At 38.2% G+C, this 17,608-nt stretch overlaps 1 protein-coding gene across 2 annotated transcripts; it reads right to left on the reverse strand.

Moving 5' to 3' along the window:
* Positions 1-4,616: 4,616 nt before the first annotated feature.
* On the reverse strand, positions 4,617-13,408 carry LOC100369823 (uncharacterized). Of its 2 annotated transcripts, XM_002736924.4 has the most exons (3): positions 13,322-13,408; positions 9,563-9,808; positions 4,617-6,233 (listed from the first exon to the last, which is right to left on the reverse strand). In XM_002736924.4, the coding sequence occupies exons 2-3, from the start codon at positions 9,715-9,717 to the stop codon at positions 4,907-4,909; spliced, it is 1,482 nt and encodes a 493-aa protein (XP_002736970.2). In that variant the 5' UTR covers positions 9,718-9,808; positions 13,322-13,408; the 3' UTR covers positions 4,617-4,906. The 2 variants fall into 2 exon arrangements, with proteins under 2 accessions (XP_002736970.2, XP_085351787.1); XM_085495661.1 differs by lacking the exon at positions 13,322-13,408 and having other exon boundaries at positions 9,589-9,664.
* Positions 13,409-17,608: the final 4,200 nt, after the last annotated feature.

A 17,608-nucleotide genomic window follows, 5' to 3' on the forward strand; every position in this document is an offset into this window, starting at 1 on the left:
TGACGCATGCGTCGATAAGTTGAATACCAAGTAGACTAATAAGGTTTATCGTTTATTCAATTGTGACTGAACCATGCTGCTTGGTTATTGGTTATTATTATTTTATTTACATATTTATCATTTTACTAATCTATTCATAACGCTCAAAGTTACATGGTTGTTTAAATAGGTTGGAACTAAATTCTGCAACATACGATGCTATACTACACGGTCTATTGCCAGGTGACTGTGCGAGGCATGACACTATTTTGTTTCCATGGTTCCCAAACGAAACCCCCGGACGAAATATTGAAATTCGTTGCCGTTGAGCGCGGTCGTCATACTGCATGGAAACACGTAACTTTCGAAAACTCAGGATAATGTGTTGTCTACTTCTTCTTGTATCGACCTTTTCGAGTGCCGGAAGTGGTATATATATATCATGGACGTACAATGTATGTATTCGAAAAGGTAATGAAAGCATGCGCAGTCAAGCCCACAAACGCCGGTGATACGCCCTTTCGTGCCCCAGGCAAATCGGAATCCGGATCCCAAAAGTTAGTTAAAATATAAGCACCACACTACAAGGTAAACTTGAAAAAAAATCAACTGTGTTAACCTGCCAGAATACTGGAATGTGTACAAGCTTTTCAGACATGTGTTCTCCTCCCGGCTCGGTATTGTGATTTTAATACTCCATTGAGTGTCTTTGAATGCGGTTCACAATAGAAAAACAAACACCGGGTTTGGACGTGTCCATTCTAAATAGGTCAGATGGTAGTAAATTACTATACACAAATATATACTCGGCTTTGTGACCACTTCGACTGCATGACGTGCATGTAGGTCATGAAAGTAGGATGTGTGCCAGATACGTTGTATATGTACCCTAGCAAATTGGTTGTCATGGAAATACAACTTTAACAAACTACATGTTGTTCTTTCCACGAAAATGTAGTGTACATCAAAGCATGGAACTATAAACCACAGTTCCATGGTCCAAGTTAAACGACAACGTCGGCCGACAATCTTTTCAGCGTAATTGTTTATTTGCGTCACGGTGCCATCATTGGTTTTACCATAGACTCTCTACTGGAGGGTCTATGGTTTTACATAGCTAATATTCATATAAACATTCATATTATTATTAGTTGGAATCAATTGAAATTAATATTATTTGAAATTAATATTATTCGTAGATATTTATAAATTTGAGGTACACCATGTGGAAATCTTAATGTACTTAATTAGTGTTTATTATTTTCAGTTTATTCATTCCAACAAAACAGATGACGCGTGTGATTTCTATAATACGTGTACACGTATGCCATCGTATTCCATATTTCTTGTATACGTCTACACGATTAGAATCCACCGAAACTGGAAGCAATACACACAATGGTTCAGGTACACGGCATCGCGGGTAATACAAGACATAGCCTAATCATTCGAGACGGTTTAATCGGGTGACTGGAATGTAAATAGTATTTTTTTTTTTACCTCGAAGCGAAATTCCTCGACATATAATGTATCCCATCACAAAAGGTCACGGTATTGACGGTTAGTATGTAGTTATCACAGGCATTCTGATGATGAAGATGAATAGTGGTACCGTCACTAAGGTTACCGACAAAAGGATTACAAAATGTATGGATACATAAATTATTATTAATCAATTTAAAGACTTAATTGGTTGTTTCCCACAGGAGATGGGCGCAGATACATACATTTTATACACAATGGACAAAACTAAATTAACGCCGGTACTGCTCATCATTGCTTGACAATGGCTATTTGTTAGTCGAACGACTAGTCATATTTTGGACTGGTTCCACCAGACCTACCATGTCAAGGTTTGTAGGTCCTGTTACAGTGACGGTTGACTGATGATGCGAGAGAGAGTAAAAGGCTTCGACAGTCAACACCGGCATCATACCTGTCACTGCCATGTTTGTTCCCGTCGAATATGATATAGTTAACAAAGATCGGACAAAAGTGGACGTTGACATTGTTTTCGAAAGCTTGACACTTGAGCATCGGTGTGCCAGTCTATCCCGGGTAGTCTATGCAATAACACACCACTTCCAAATTGAGTGGTACCACCATAACCAATTGTGCAGTTTAACAACGACTTCATTATATTTGAAAAAAAAAAAAAACTATGTAATTGAACTTATCGAGTCGTTGTAGCGAAGCGTGTTTGTCCATTCAAACGTCCTATAATTTAATTTTTCATTGCCAGTATCATGTTCGCGATCCCACAATGCATCGGAAGCGTTCAGGTTTGGGGGCAAATTGAGTATTAAATGTTAGATCAACATTTAGGTAAAAGTGCCCCGCGGGGCAAGGTGTGATTACAATCGAATGCTTGTGATGTCATGTGTAAGAAATTAACCCAAATGCCGATGGACGGGACTGACATACTTTTGGCACATGCATTTCCCAAAACCTTGAAGTTTACTTCCCCAGTAGCTGATATTAAAACCCTGGAGAAAAAAAACAAGCATTTGTAGTGTTTCGTATTATTGCTATAGTTAGCCGCGCCCCATCCTTAGTCATGGCATCCAGAACACGTATTTAAACGCATGCAACAGCACTGTAATAGATATAGGAGACTGTGGGAGTATTGACGGCCAATTGGCAACGGATTTGATTTGATTGGATTTATGTTCTTTTCCAAAGGAAAAACATACTCTCGTTCAACACCAATTCTCTGGCATGACGTCACACGCTTGTTCATGGAAATATTCGACGAACACACGTTCCAAACAATGATGGATAATTGTGTGCAGCGATAATTAGGGATGGCCATTAGAAACTTTGGGGGAATATGGTAGAACAACTGTGCATATTATTTTGTTTATCGCTTTTAAATTAGCTTTTTTCTCCAGGTTGATGTACAATTGTGTGTGTTCTTCGTTCTTTAATATGCGTGTTTCGTTTTGTTTTTTGTTATAAATATTTTTTCTGTCACTGTAAATTTAGTCTGATTTTTCAAGTTCCTGTGTACATTTGTTTTTCCAACCCTCTGAGGTCATAATTGAAGACACCCACATATTTCAAAACTGAAATGAGGTGAAATTTATTTTATGCACGGATTCATGAAACTACACTGGAATGTTCATAACTATTTCATTTTTTAATCGATCAATCACTGCCGTATATTTTGAATACGTGCCATGTACTCAAGTTGTCGATTGTGTTTACACGTTTCAAAAATTCCAGAGCTAACATCGTGACTTCCAAACCGACTCGGGCGGAGTTGTGTGAGTCATACGAGAAGTATTACAGCTGTACCTTCACTGACTCCCTCGACATCAAAGCAAATGAAACTATGTTGGTCCTTTGATTGCTTGTTATTCGTCAATCGAATGACTAATATCCTACGCATTCCAGTCATGATGTGAATTATAGACCTCAGTTGTTGAGAATCGTCGTTACTAGAAACACTTCGAATTAAGTGTGGGTAATTGTTATATCTCGGAGAAAAGGAGGGAGCTTTCATGGGAAAAGTGCCACCGCCCTCGGTATCGGCTTAGGATTTAGGATGGTGAAAACGACATTCAGCCACAGGGGGTGTTGTACTCGCTTTTCACTGTTGGGTACGAAATAATCTTCATCATATACTAGTACTGTACAATGTGTATATTATCATTCTGGTCACTAACAACCACCTGTGGATCTTAACTTTGTAACCAAGGTTCCCCAAAAATCAATCTCGGTCATTAGCTTCGTCATTAAGCCTGAGGCAGACTACTAGACTACCACGCTTTGTGTTTCGAATCCCCAGGAAGGTTTTACACTCGTCACCTGCCGAACGGTGACCTGTCCTTGTAGTGTTTGTACTTTTTCAGCAAAGCCATTAGCATAAGTCAAGGTGCATTTTTTCTCATATTTATCTAAATTAGAGTTTGATTAAAGGGTGGCCGTGCTGCGCCCTATTCGATGTGGGACTCGTAGCGACGTATACAACGCGTGTAAAATACATTGTCATTTACATGAAATTCGAACACGCGCTGCGCGACGACCTCCGCGCTTTAAAGGGCGGTAGTCGACATGCCGCGTCCTGTTCGATATGGGACCCATAACGATGTACACAACGCGTGTAAAATACGTTGTTTGGTTACATGAAATTCGAACACGCGCTGCGCGACGACCTCCGCTCTAATTGATGTAATTTGAGCGCCGATCGACACAGTAACTTAACAAAAGTCTGACATCTTAGAAGTGACAGTGACTGATCACCATATATCTAATTTTGTCTTTTGTACTGATGAATGTACACGTACACAAACTCCCTAGCATGCGAATCTGGGGGTACTTATGATAGCACGAATAATCATAATAGTCCGAGATAGCTGTGTGTGTGTTCTAACGCAAACCCACGGAATTTTGTGTGAAAACAATGTATTTACGTTGCATAGGACTCATGTCGCATACGACGCGACCACCGTTCTTTGAGTGACTGCACTTAGTGTGTTGGGAAACTAATAATAAACACGTATTTGGGTATTAAATGTTTTTAATATAAATAAAATTTATATTATTATTATTTTATTATTATTGCACCCTCTTTACCGAAGGAGAATTGAAATGTGCACATTCACAGAATGTGAGAATATAAATATTATTGCAAAATGAATTATTAAAACATAATTCTATAATTAAAATGTATCTGCATTTCATAGATTATCACAAAAATATAATATTCAATATTTGTCGGACCACGGGCCCTATAATATGACAAAGACCGTCATACATTGCGTCATGCGCAGTCTGGGTCAAAGTTAAACTTTTCAATTGAAAAAAAAGAATACGTTCGACCGAAGCCTTGCTCGAAAATGGTTACAAACAGATGATTTCCATTGCTAATTTCTGTCTAATGTATTACAAACACATAGAAAAATAGTTTGTTTGTTTTTTGTCTTTAAAAATGGAGAGTATCATTAATGGGTCCGGGGGTTCCTTGCCTCGCTTTGAAGATGTGGCTTTGTCTGTTAAAAATGTCCTTCGCTTTCTCGTAAATTTTCAAATCGTAAAACAGTGCTTCTGTTACTGCTGGGTCATCACGAAGTTGTTGTCGAAAGGATGCAATTACGTCGTTTCTCTTAATACCACGCGTCTCCGCCAAATACTGATGGTAATTGACGATGTTTCCCTGGCAACGGGAAAATGGCAGACGAAACGCATCCTCCAATAGCTGCAGAAAAGTGTTGTATTCCTCATTGATGCCGATGACGGCAAACCAGTTTTCCAAATTATCTAAAACGTATTGCAAAATATTCAGTTTATCTATTTTACTTAACATGGCTTCCAGAACCAATTCGTTTCTATACCAACATGGTATTTTATTAGGTGTTAGGGACATCCCTTTGCGCATGCGCAGCTTGTCAATAATGTCGTCGTATTTCTGTGTACAAACTTCGAAATTATAAAGCAATTGTCGAAAGAAAAAACTTCCCTGGAATATCGCCCATTGGTTCAGCGTCACATTGTTGGCGTCAATAATTTGGCAGTGAAGTTCATTACGCTTTTTACAGTACTCGTATGACGATATGATGCGGTCAAGTGGATGACGTAACACGGTGACGTAGGTGCAAGGGTTTTCCGCAAAGTCACATATTTTAAAAGTATGGCCCCCCGCGAAGAACTTCTGCAATGGACGTTTCCCGCTATTCGCCATGCCTGTATAGTAGTCACCTGCGTTCATGTCGCACACTACAGACATTCCGGGGTAATGTTGCTCCGCGCCAATATTTTCCATGCATACCTTCAGAGTACTTCCGCCTGATTTCTGGTTGTGTACGAAAACCATGGTTGCATTTTGATACGACGTACTTGGACTACGAGCAGAAATTTCACGTTTTGTGAAAAAGTTTGGTAAATAGTGCGAACGGACGATCCAAGGGAAATGTTTCTCTATCTTCTCAGTGAAGAACATATTGGGAGCAGGGTTGTGTGTCTGTGTATGATTTGGTTTCTGAAGTTTACCGTACCCTTGGTCGGAATATGTGGCAATTTTCTTTAATTTCTCGTAACCTCGTTCCAGGCTTTCAGAGTTTGACTTGTCGATGGTCTTTTCTGTGTTTCCAGAAACTTTAGAGTGTTGGCTATACTTTGGCAGTGGTTTTCTTTCTGTTGGTATGTTCTGCTGGTTTTGTTTATCTATGTTGTTGTTCATTGGTTTATTCTGGTCACGTGTCACTTCTGTTTCATCATTCCATCTTGCAGGAAGTCTGGCAGCGAAGAGATGTCTAAAAAAATAGTATAAATACTATCAGCACAAGAAAATAGCATAAAATAGACGAATCTACAGCAAAGAATATTTGTAGTCACCACCAATCCAAACCAAAAACATAAAATACTCATCGGTTTCGACGCTTGTACAATTTTCTTTTTTTACCGGGTTTGGAAGATCGTAGGATGACATGTTGCTCTATTTGTTCATTGTGACGTTTATGTGAAGTTTATATGGAAATACGGGATTTCATTTGTTTCATCGTTGATCTTTATTTACAGAATGGCATGTAGACAATCGGCCCTTAAAGCAGGGGAGTTGTCGCTTACGCATGCGTCAGGTGGTCATAGCGTGTCATTGTTTACAAACAAGCTTCCACCCATGAGCCTTTGCGTTCTTAGCATGTGTTATCATTGCTTGGGACTCAATTCCCGTGCGTGCGCAGGTGACTACCCTTCCACTTTAACCGAAATACAATTGTAAATAAAATAAAACAAAAATTACAATAAATCGCATAAAAGGCGTCGTATGATATCTTGATTTAGAGAAATGAACAAATCTATAGACATAGTCCCTTTAGGGTCAAGGGTCATAATTAATAGGTAGATATATAATTCGCAATTCGTGGTAGAATGTGCCGGTCAAAATAAAATAAAAATCAATTTCAACTTCTTCTCCGGCGCATAGTGACCAAATAGACTGACAAAAATATATTGCAGAAGAGAATTTTTCCACCTTGTTCAATCACGACTGTGCTTTTAGAGATTCATCTCTGGTAAGGTTTGAATTAAAGCACTATAAGGACGCGCTATAAACTGGAATTTTTAGTCGAGCATGACTAAGTACTACCTACTGATGAAACCTTCTTTGTAGATGACTGTCCTTTTTTGTTTGACGTACCAAACTGCATGTATTTCCGTGTCCGCGTATCATCGCCATTCATAAAGACGCTTTTGCCGAGCTACTGAGATCATACGAGTCTTCCTTAGTTCCCATCCACGAGAGTGTCACGGTACACAATATTGCTTAATTTTTGTCAAAAACTTACGTTTATTTCAGTCCTAAGATTATCACCATTGAAAACTGTTTCAATTGCCTTTTATATTAATATTCATCATTGAATTACAATACTAATTGTTGGTTTTAGAAACAAGTTAGACTGACCTTTTAGTTAAATTATAATTATATAAAAAAAAACTTGAAAAAAATAGTTTTGCAAAATTTGGGGTGAACGCGAAACCACCACAATCTAATGTTTCATTTCGCGATTACAGGGATTTCGCGTTAATGCCTCCATTTTGCGATATTTTCATTTAATTTAAACTTTAAAAGAAATAAATCGTCAAGACTGTGCCAGTCTAGAAACAAGTGTACGATTAGGTCCGGGTCGGTCGTGGTCGATTGGCAAACTAAACAAATGCACCCCGGTAAATGCCTCGTTGGTCATCCAGAAAGTTGGCGAAATGAATAATCGATTGTTATTTAGTGTAACATTTAATTTAGAAATTTATTCTGGTATGCATTTGATCGAGAATGTTTTTTTAAAAAGGCACCATGGTTGAAATGTTCAGATGCGCTACCACTAAACTGTTGCCATATACAGTTGTACATGATGTCTGACGTCACATTTGCGATGGACCTTTTCATTCACTCTTTCTTCCCTGGGGATGTTACGCATTCATGATGTTCGGTGATAAATAGTATTGGTCAAAGATCACATCAGAAATGTATGACCAGTACACCGAATCGCTCGGTTGAATTCAACGACGGGGCCTTGGGCGAAGACTTACTTTAATGAATAACTATATCGAGTGATTGGGTATTTATTACGGAAATGTATTGGACGAAAACAGTCATAATCTAGCTAATGTGGCCACCCATCGTCGTTATTTTAACAATAGCATGATGTAATGGACGAGTGGCCTACAACGGTGTGAATCAGTACGACCCTTTCTTTGTTTCCCCTCACGAGCTAAGCTATTATCACGAGTACAAATAGCTGCGGTTCCGTAGCTCTTTGGTGCGACCTACAATCGAATTTCGCCCTAACAATTTCATTTGGACGTCTTTTTTTTAATTTTGTAGTTGTACGTCGAACATAGAGCTACGGGATCTATCACAGTTTAAAAACAGAAATCTGGCATACGTAAATTAAATCGCTTTTGCTTTCGATTACTATGGTGTGACGTACCTTTATTGTGAATTGATTGCTGGATGAATAACATACAAACTTTTGTTTGCAATTTGTGTTTATAAATAAGCAATAATTTGTGATATTTTACAATTACCGCGGAAACCAAGCAAATTACGAGAAAACGGCAGCCATTGACATCCCACACTCCCTAGCACAGAATAAATGTAATCTCGTTTGGCGGTCATGTGATACAGTGGTGGAAGAATAAAATTCACTCTTCCCGTTATTCTAATTGTTCCAAGAAAGCAATCACATACAGTATTTATAATTGTATGATTTTTGTTTAATAATAGAAACTAGTTGCATAAACGCAATTTATCTACTGATTTCGGTCACGTGGTACAAAATTATAGGTCTCGCGTAATTTGCTATAAACTCTGGAATACAAAATGGCGTCTTTCGTCTTGTTATTTTTCTGCGACTCGGTGTACGGTAAATAAAGTCAATTTTTATGACCACCGTCATCATTTCACAGCGCAAATAGGTTCTGGTCATTGTTTGGAAGTAAATAAACATAGTGAGTACTTTCGAAGGTCTTAAAATGTGATTTTCGCGACGACCAAATTTGGCATGTGGATTTTAACCGGTATTCAGTCGCACAAGGCCCCATAGCCCTATGGGCCGGCCAGAGTCAGTCACGTAAATAATGCGGTCGGCAACATAGGGCTATGATTCCACAGCTAGAGTACAAAAGCAAATCGGGTAACGAAAAACACATGGAACGAAAAACACACGCTTGTCTGCGTTGACAGTACATTTGCTTGTACTGTGCACAGTCCCTCTATAGCCTATAGAGGCACTATGTTTGTGGCTAGTGTGACTAACTATATAACATATATATATTTGATTAAGCTGAGGTAAACCATGGGTATATTAGTAGTATGTAATTTGTAGAAGCTAGTAATTTGTAGAAGCTGCTTCGTAAAACCACACATGGGTCGAGTCACCGTCCCTCGACACCGGGACGGTGGTCGAGTATACACATTACAGTTGTTATTCTTACCCCCCCCCCTCCCCCAATATATACATGGTTATTCTTAGCAAATTCACCCCGGACCTATACTTGTATCCACTTTTGAATCGAAATTTAATCAAAGTTTCTCCTCAGTACGGAGTCCCATTGTTTTGTTCTCGGTGCATCATGTACTGACCTTTCTGTTTGTATGTTAAACTGTACCTCGCTGTATCGCTGCCGGTCCGTTTTTTCGTTCGTAATTCGGTATTTCAGCCATACTAAACACACACAGACAACCATAAGCGACACCAGTTTAGTAGCAGTTGAGTTCTTCGTTCGATGAGCGAACATGGCGCACCCGTGTAAAAAAATCTGTGTGTTTGTACGGCGCGGCGCGACAGCTTTGTCCTGACTTCCACGTTGTTTTCATCTATCTGATGTGCTGCGAATATAGACAAAGGGATATGGTTATCGTCTGCGGCCTCCGTAACGTACCCTGGGACAAAGGACCCACTATAATAACATTTCACAGCAATAGAAAAATACGTACAGAGTGCTTTTCTGGTATGTAAGACAACGTCCACACTGCTGCTGTGTTTTTGCTTCATATTCTCATTGTCTCAAAACTTGCATGGCAAGTTCATATTACACAATGTGTATAGATTACCAGTCTCGTTTCAAGAAATACTAGGATGGACGTTTCGGTATGGACGCGAACGTTTCGCCCAGACGTTCCGGTCCGCCCCTCCAAAATCAAGTTGAAACTCTTTGTGTCAGCAAAATTTGCCCCTAAAAATGCAGGGAAAATGTTTAAGGGAGAGCATTCCCCGGATCCCCGAGTAAGGTCGCGCCTTCGGTGCAAGGTTGGTGATCTTGCCCCCATGCAAAGTTCAGGCTGCGAACAATTTGAGTGTTTTTTTTTTTAATTATCAAAAATGGTGCACTGTTACGCGAGAGAGACAAATGTTACTGTTACAAAATACAAACTGTCCAAGTATGCTTAAACTCTGAGGTACCGTAGAAACTCGCTAAAATTTAAAATAGTACAATTTTGTAAATAAAATCTTCTGACGTACGAGACGCGAACGAAACGTTCGTCTTTGAAATGAAAAAAATAATAATAACCGGGTCAACAAGACCGGCGTTCACGAAGGACGCATTGTCCTTGTAGACAAACCACCCCGCTCTCACTCACATTGAAGGATACGCGCATATCCTTAGTTCTCACTGAATTGACAACTCAGATATATTAGGATGGGTGCATGAAAACAACATTCATCCAAATACTGTTCTTTAACTATTGTTGGACTTTCAAAACCTTGAATGATTTTTTTTTCTTATTTAACGAAGCCCAATTCCTCACGTCTCCCTAGTTAATTATTCACCTGATATATTCATGAACTCACGACTTCTCATAAATTCGATTATCGACCTGTTACTCGTAGTGGCAATATAAACCTTCATTCATTCTCTTTTGATGCATTTCACGGTTCCAGTTTTATCATTGAAAATAAAATTATACTGTTTTTAGCAAGTAATTCACGGACATCTCTTTACAACTTAATGAAAAAGATGGTATATTGCAGATTCAACCTGAAGTTGTCCCAGAGCTACTTCAAAGTTTGACAAGTTGGTCATTACACTTGGCGACATCAAATGCTATCGTATTTACATTTATCCGTATTCATCAATTTACCGGAAAATTGTTATTTACCCCCCAGTAGCGTATGTCACCGATCATAGCGTATCACTGGAACCGCGCTACAGAGGTGGCGCAGAGCGCGACTTTACTTGTGACACGGTGCGACGCAACGACTGTGCCGCGTGTCATTTTTCCGCTTATGATAATTTCCCAGCTTGCTAAAACACAGTCCTCCAGTGCTGAGGGATTGTGCAGTATTGGTTCTGCCATGAAACCCGCGGGACATTCTAAAATTTGGGTACCCAACCTTGAAAATGGGGATTGAAATTTATAAGTAAGTTTTATTAAAGGGCGGTGGTCGCCGCGCCACGCATGCGTGAGATATGGGTCTCATATAAACAAAGAAGGCGATTTTGACTGTTGCGCACACCAACGAATACAAACTGAGAAGTCACCAAGCTTTGATTAAGTGTTTTTGGAGTGATTGGATGGTATCGAAGATGTTGCCAGCGGCAATTAGTTCAAGTGGCCACCAGGGCAAAAGTCGTATATTTGATTTCATTAGAAAAGCGCATTGGATTGTGGGAAAACCTATGTTTATCAACAGAAATGTCTCACATGCGCGGCAGGACGACTACCGCCCTTTAAATGTTAAATAACTACCCCTTACACACTACGTGAGTAGTTTCACGTGAACATAAGTACCGATTTGTTGTACGCATTGAACCCCCCCCCCCGCCCGGGTATGAAGTAGACGACGGCTGTGACAATTGTTATCATTGCCAAACCTAGTACATTGTACATTCACTCCGTCAGTGCCACGCCCATTGTATAAACCCTTTAGAATCCACTCTTTGTCGACAAAGCAGCTGCTACAGACTATTGGGTCAACAGGGCAATCGCGATCAGTCTAGGAACAGGAGAATCATGTCGTATTAATTACAAATTTTATTTTAAAAAAAAAGAAAAAAAAATGTTTTAATGCGGTGGCACAGTCGTTGCGCAGCGTGTGAAAAAACGAGGCATTTACAAGCGTTAGTATACGTCGCATTAAACACATATCGAACACCACGCGGTACGACAAATATGGCGCGTTCCTTATTAATTTTCACGAGTTGTACATAGCGAAAATCCATTAAATAACATCCACAGCCGGAAAGAATAACCTGATTAAGTGCGCGGAAAACTAAACATTTTTTTTTTTAATTGCTAAAACACTTGTCACGTACGAGCCAATACATGTAATACAATGTACTATTTTATTAGTTGTATCGCTCCTTTCCGAAAAAAAAATATATACATGTACATGTAATACATATGATTGAACTCCGATATTATCTGCCTGTCAATCAACTATGTCCCAATCGAGGTACATGTATTACAAATTGAACACAAGATGCCTGGGAATTTAGTGACGTTCATGTTCAGCATACGTACCGAGATCGTTTTAGTGTTACATACCTGGTGAGAACAAACTATCGCGCTTATTCCATGGAAGACGAATCAGACAACAGTGGTCGTACGTAGTAAATAAAAGTTGTCGACGCGATACTATTATCATGTTTTAAAGGTGACCTCACTTTTTATACACACCCGCACTTTCTCGGCTACTTTATTTATTGATATATTTCGGGATAGTAGGACAGAGCTTCGATATGGCGGCTTTTATTGCCATCGCTCGTGCAATAGAAAACGTTTTTTTTTAGTTGTACAACACTTCACGTACGGAGACATCGGAGTTTGAAAATTGAGAGTGCGAACCACCTGGCTTAACAAGTACTAATATATTTTTTCGTGATGTAAAAACAAAATGAATCGTTTCACAGTCCCTCTATCACGATAAAGGGACTGCGATCGTTTTCAGACCACAGCTTGTCGATTGTCTATACAACATTGTAATTTTAATATTGTTATTAATTCACTTCTATTTGTAGAGCGCATTACGTCATACCACGAAGGTCTTGGCGCCGTGTACGCCCCATAATGCCATACATTGCAAAGTAAAATTGGCATAGATATGCACAAATCGAGACAAACCGCATGCATGTTTATACCGTTCTGAAAACAAGCTGGAGTAGAGAATAGATATTTGTTTGATACCATAGCATATACCTGAATAACACACGTATCGGGAGTACGCCCCATCATCTTGGCGTGAATAACATTTTCGTCGCGCTTTTAAGGTCATGCATGTTTTTCAAGTCGAAATTCGGATGCCCCTCTCTACAAATACGCCTAAATCTATAATTGCGTGCTATGAACTGCACCACAGCTGATTTGAATTTCTTTCTGAGTAGCCGTGATTTGACTCACCCTAGATTGTTACTTTTCTTATCCCGATATTTGATACAGCAGTCACCACCAACACCATTACGGACGTAAATGTACAATACTTTTGGTTGACACGGCGCTACCCAGTACATGTACCCGTATATTAAACGTTTGTTTGCACGTCATTTTACTATTATGGTATGCAAACAAACACGCTACGAGGCGTTGACTGTGAATCATACAGACGTCGATGGCGTTATTTGCAGTTACACTGACAGAAACGTTCTCGTTTTGAACCCACATACAGTGATGAAAGGGACAGTTATTGTACATTTCATTCATACATGTTCAGAAGTGGGTGTATGGATATGCTGAGTGGAGAGACATGCCCAGGGAGAGGAGGTGCATAATCGCTAGACAGTGAGCAAATATGCCGATTTGTATTCGAATATTATATAACCACAACGATCCTTGAGCTTATTAATATGAAGTCAATTAAATTTCCACAATGGTGTGATACGGTCGAACGATTCAGACTCGTACATCGCCAGCTCTGTCATGACAACTTTGAAGTTGAAAATACTATACAGCTTAAATACTACTCGGTGAAGCGATGCCATGCCGATATTACTTGTTGAAAACATCCGAATTATTTCAGTATACTAGTAAATGTAACCCACCTGTGTTGACATGAGACGTATTTTAATTACAGTGGTTGCTATGGTGATGGTATTTAAGCTACGATTAACAGTTAATTGGATTTCAAACATGTCCAAAGCCATGGTAGTGAATGACGTACGTTTCTTTGTGTAAAAATGTTACGCTTGCGACCACTACAACCTGCAATATCGGAACATCACTGTCGCAACCTGTTGCTACGAGGATTGCGTTGCTTGTGCAAATTGGGGTCACCAACATTATTTATAGATAGCGCGCCCTCATAGTGATTTTTTTGTTACTTGTTACAGCCGTTCCAATGAATTGGCGTGGTAAGGTTATGTTTATTAGGCTTGTTGAAGCGTAAAACACTTTTGAAGGATGCCTATATTGCTTTCTGGTTAATTTATTAAGCTTACAGAAATTAAATTTATTTAATTTATTAAATTAAATCTTAAAATTTAATGGTTATTAAATATTTCCCTGTTCATTCAAACCTCGGTATATTCAATGTCTTCTTCGTATCTACTACACAGTAATGGACATGTCATGAATTTGTTTTTGCGTATCTGTTGACCGACTTAATTAGTTGATTACGAGCGAATTGCTGTGTTATGTCCGTCATCGTTTAGGTCTATTTGAAGTTTTGGACGGAACTTGGCTCAGTGATTTGGAACTAATTACCAGATAACCGCCGCTTTTTAGACTACTCATTCTGATAGTTGGTATCCATAGTTATTAATGTAGTGAACGATTAATCAAAAGATATGACGGTATTCCGTACTTAGTGTGATTGGCTTTATGATTGAAGGTTACGGCCTAGAGTCTTTTTACTGTTTTGTAATTGGTTAGAGTTTTGAAAATGAATAAAGAGAGTTTGAGTTGGTCTTGAAGAATACTCCACAACAGACGCAGTAGAGAGAGAGAGGGCAGTCCTGGGCAGTCGAGAGTCCAGTCCAGGGGCGAGCCTTGAGGCAGTCCAGTCTTGGGCGAGTCTTGGTTCAGCCTTGTGAGAGTCTTGGGGACTTTTCCCCAGGGCGCTGTGTCTTATAGAGTGCTCCAAAAGATCGACTAAGACGAGAGTTGAAACGTATTTCGTTGTGTGTGTCTTATTTGACTGTAAAGTATAAGTGACTTTCCCGATCCCGTACCTCCAGGGGACGCGATAGAGAGACGAGACGAATTTCCCCCTGACACGTGTGGAGAACCCCGAGGGAAAAGATTTTACCCCTGATAGACACATCAGTTCAACCTGCTATCCGTACCGATGACATACAAATGGACACATGATGACCAGTGATACTAATAACTACGACAAATTTCTTACTTTCGCTGTCTGTAACTTCTATATTTACTCTAAATCTGCATGATGCCGTATTGCCATGGAAATCTACAGTTGTATATTGTATATCGGTAACACCTGATTTGATGTCAATTTGAACATGTCTGAATTGGCCATGTGAGTTCACTTGAAAAAGCCTTCTTCAACTACCGCTGTGGTGTTATCTAAACAAAACAAACGATGGTACTCATGCATTTGCAAAAAAAACAAAAAAAAACACAGTGCTTATTGAGAGATTGGTAAAGTCTTATATTTGAAAGTATAATTGCAGTGACTGTAGCTACCATTACAGGGTCGTTAATGTGATATAACATAATCATAATATGTCGCTGATCGAAATCAACAGTTTCACTTTCGTTATTTGTTTTATGTCACAGTTATATTGTTCACACCAATGTGCAGCACTATAGCTAAATTAATATAGCATTACATTCATGTAAATGTTTTGTTCTTGTGGACTGTTTTTTCGATTCTTGCCAATTATTTGTTTTGTATTCCTGGACTTTTAAATTTCAGTATACGACTTATGTTCAACAATTTATAATGATGGGTATACTATTTCTACATTATCCAGTGTTTATGAATAACAAATAGTTTAAATACCGTAAGTATCATAAGACTATATCACTAATACAATCACTGTACGTCTGAAATTTCCATATTTTTTACAGTTGCATATTTCCTCACATACCACAGACCAGGAATTAAATTCACATTCCAACAATAAATTATTATAAATATTGTTAGAAACGTGTTTATATTATATTGTAATTCGTGTTATGTCTCATTCATTTTGTAGCATCCCAATTCATTCACACCTGCAGCTATGGATGCTAGATTTGTCACCAAGATTATCATGCATAATGATTTCATCTATAACTTCAAAAGTTGAACTTCAAATTGGCTGAAAGTTTAGAAATTTGTAGCATACATGTACTGGTGCCATCTATGTTTATAAAATAGTTGTCATGGAAACAGAACTGAAAATATTTATTTTTATGTTTTTCTACCAAATTCTCAAATTTCCTTATATTGCATACAACTAACCAATGTGAATAGGTTATATAGGTGATATATTACACGTTGACCACAAAAAGAGGACAACAATGTCATTCTATATTTCACGACTAAAATATCAATTTTATTTTTTTAACGTTTTAGCTGTATCTTCGCTTTATGTGTATTTGTAATATTCTATTTTTACTGATTCGCGTCAGTATTTCTCATGTTATAGATGAAATAATTTTCTCAATTTCTGACAACAGATTCTATGATGTCATACAGTACCCGTAATCTTTTGCTTGAGAATCAAAATGACTGACTACATAATACTGATATAAAGTTGAATATCTAGAGAATGAAAAGTGATATAAATAAACTGTAAATTGCATTCTCCTACATTTGTGGAGCTTTTTCTTTAGGGGTCATTATGTTGTTTGGATTGATGTTTCCTTTAAAAATGTTTTACAGTAATACATTTACTTGCATTTATGTTTACTATAATTATTATTCACCTTTCTGAGTGTTATTAATGTATTTTGACTTAATAAAATCTTTTCGATTATTAATACCTGATATTAGGTGTATATACGAATACACTATAATGTCAGAATAGTATTTTGCAATAGTGCCATTGTTTGATGGAATAAAGTCAGGGTCAGGGTTTGTTGTGATTATATATTGTATGTATTCTGTGTATATTTGTACTAATTTTACAGTTATTCGTACTAAATGAAGTGAGTACTTGAAAATATGTCGAATGTACATGGAGCTGCCGAAGATTAAATAAGGATGCTTAGTTAATTCAAGACGAGTACAATTAACGTATTCATTTCAAAGTAGGCCAATTAATAGCGACGTTATGGTTATGATCGGCTAAAATATCAAATTCTCGGATCAGCTATTACGAAGGGGAGTGTGAAAAGTGTGTAATAATTGAATTGTTTCATACATACAAAAAATCTTGTTCATTACACTCATCTTAGTTCGTTTACTTCGAAGTATATTACACCACGTGATTGAAGTGTTCGAACTCTGTAGTGTAAATCCGATTTACTCATGAATAGGCTGCATTCTACATTACAAAACTAGTGTTTTAATTATTGGCCCCATGGTGCATTTCATTGTTACCCAGTTTTGTCTAACATTGTTCACATATATTAAACGGAAGATGCGGTCATGTGTAATGTTGCCAAGTCAAACGTTGCGCATGGAGTATCTTATGATGGGTATGCATTTATATAAACAAAGTAGAACCTATTCAGAACTTTGTCATAAATGTTACGTGATGGTTGAATATATTTTACGAATTACTTCATTTGTATCGTCAT

The sequence above is a fragment of the Saccoglossus kowalevskii genome, chromosome 22, assembly GCF_978046115.1.
Source record: "Saccoglossus kowalevskii chromosome 22, keSacKowa6.1, whole genome shotgun sequence".
NCBI classification, from domain to species: Eukaryota; Metazoa; Hemichordata; class Enteropneusta; family Harrimaniidae; genus Saccoglossus; species Saccoglossus kowalevskii.

What these genes read in the sequence shown, in the direction of transcription:
- LOC100369823 (XM_002736924.4), bottom strand. Translation starts at nt 9,717, where the DNA reads ATGTTCGCTCATCGAACGAAGAACTCAACTGCTACTAAACTGGTGTCG. An exon ending in TTTAACATACAAACAGAAAG is followed by an intron (nt 6,234 to 9,562) that starts GTCAGTACATGA and finishes CTATTTTTTTAG; the next exon opens with ACATCTCTTCGCTGCCAGAC.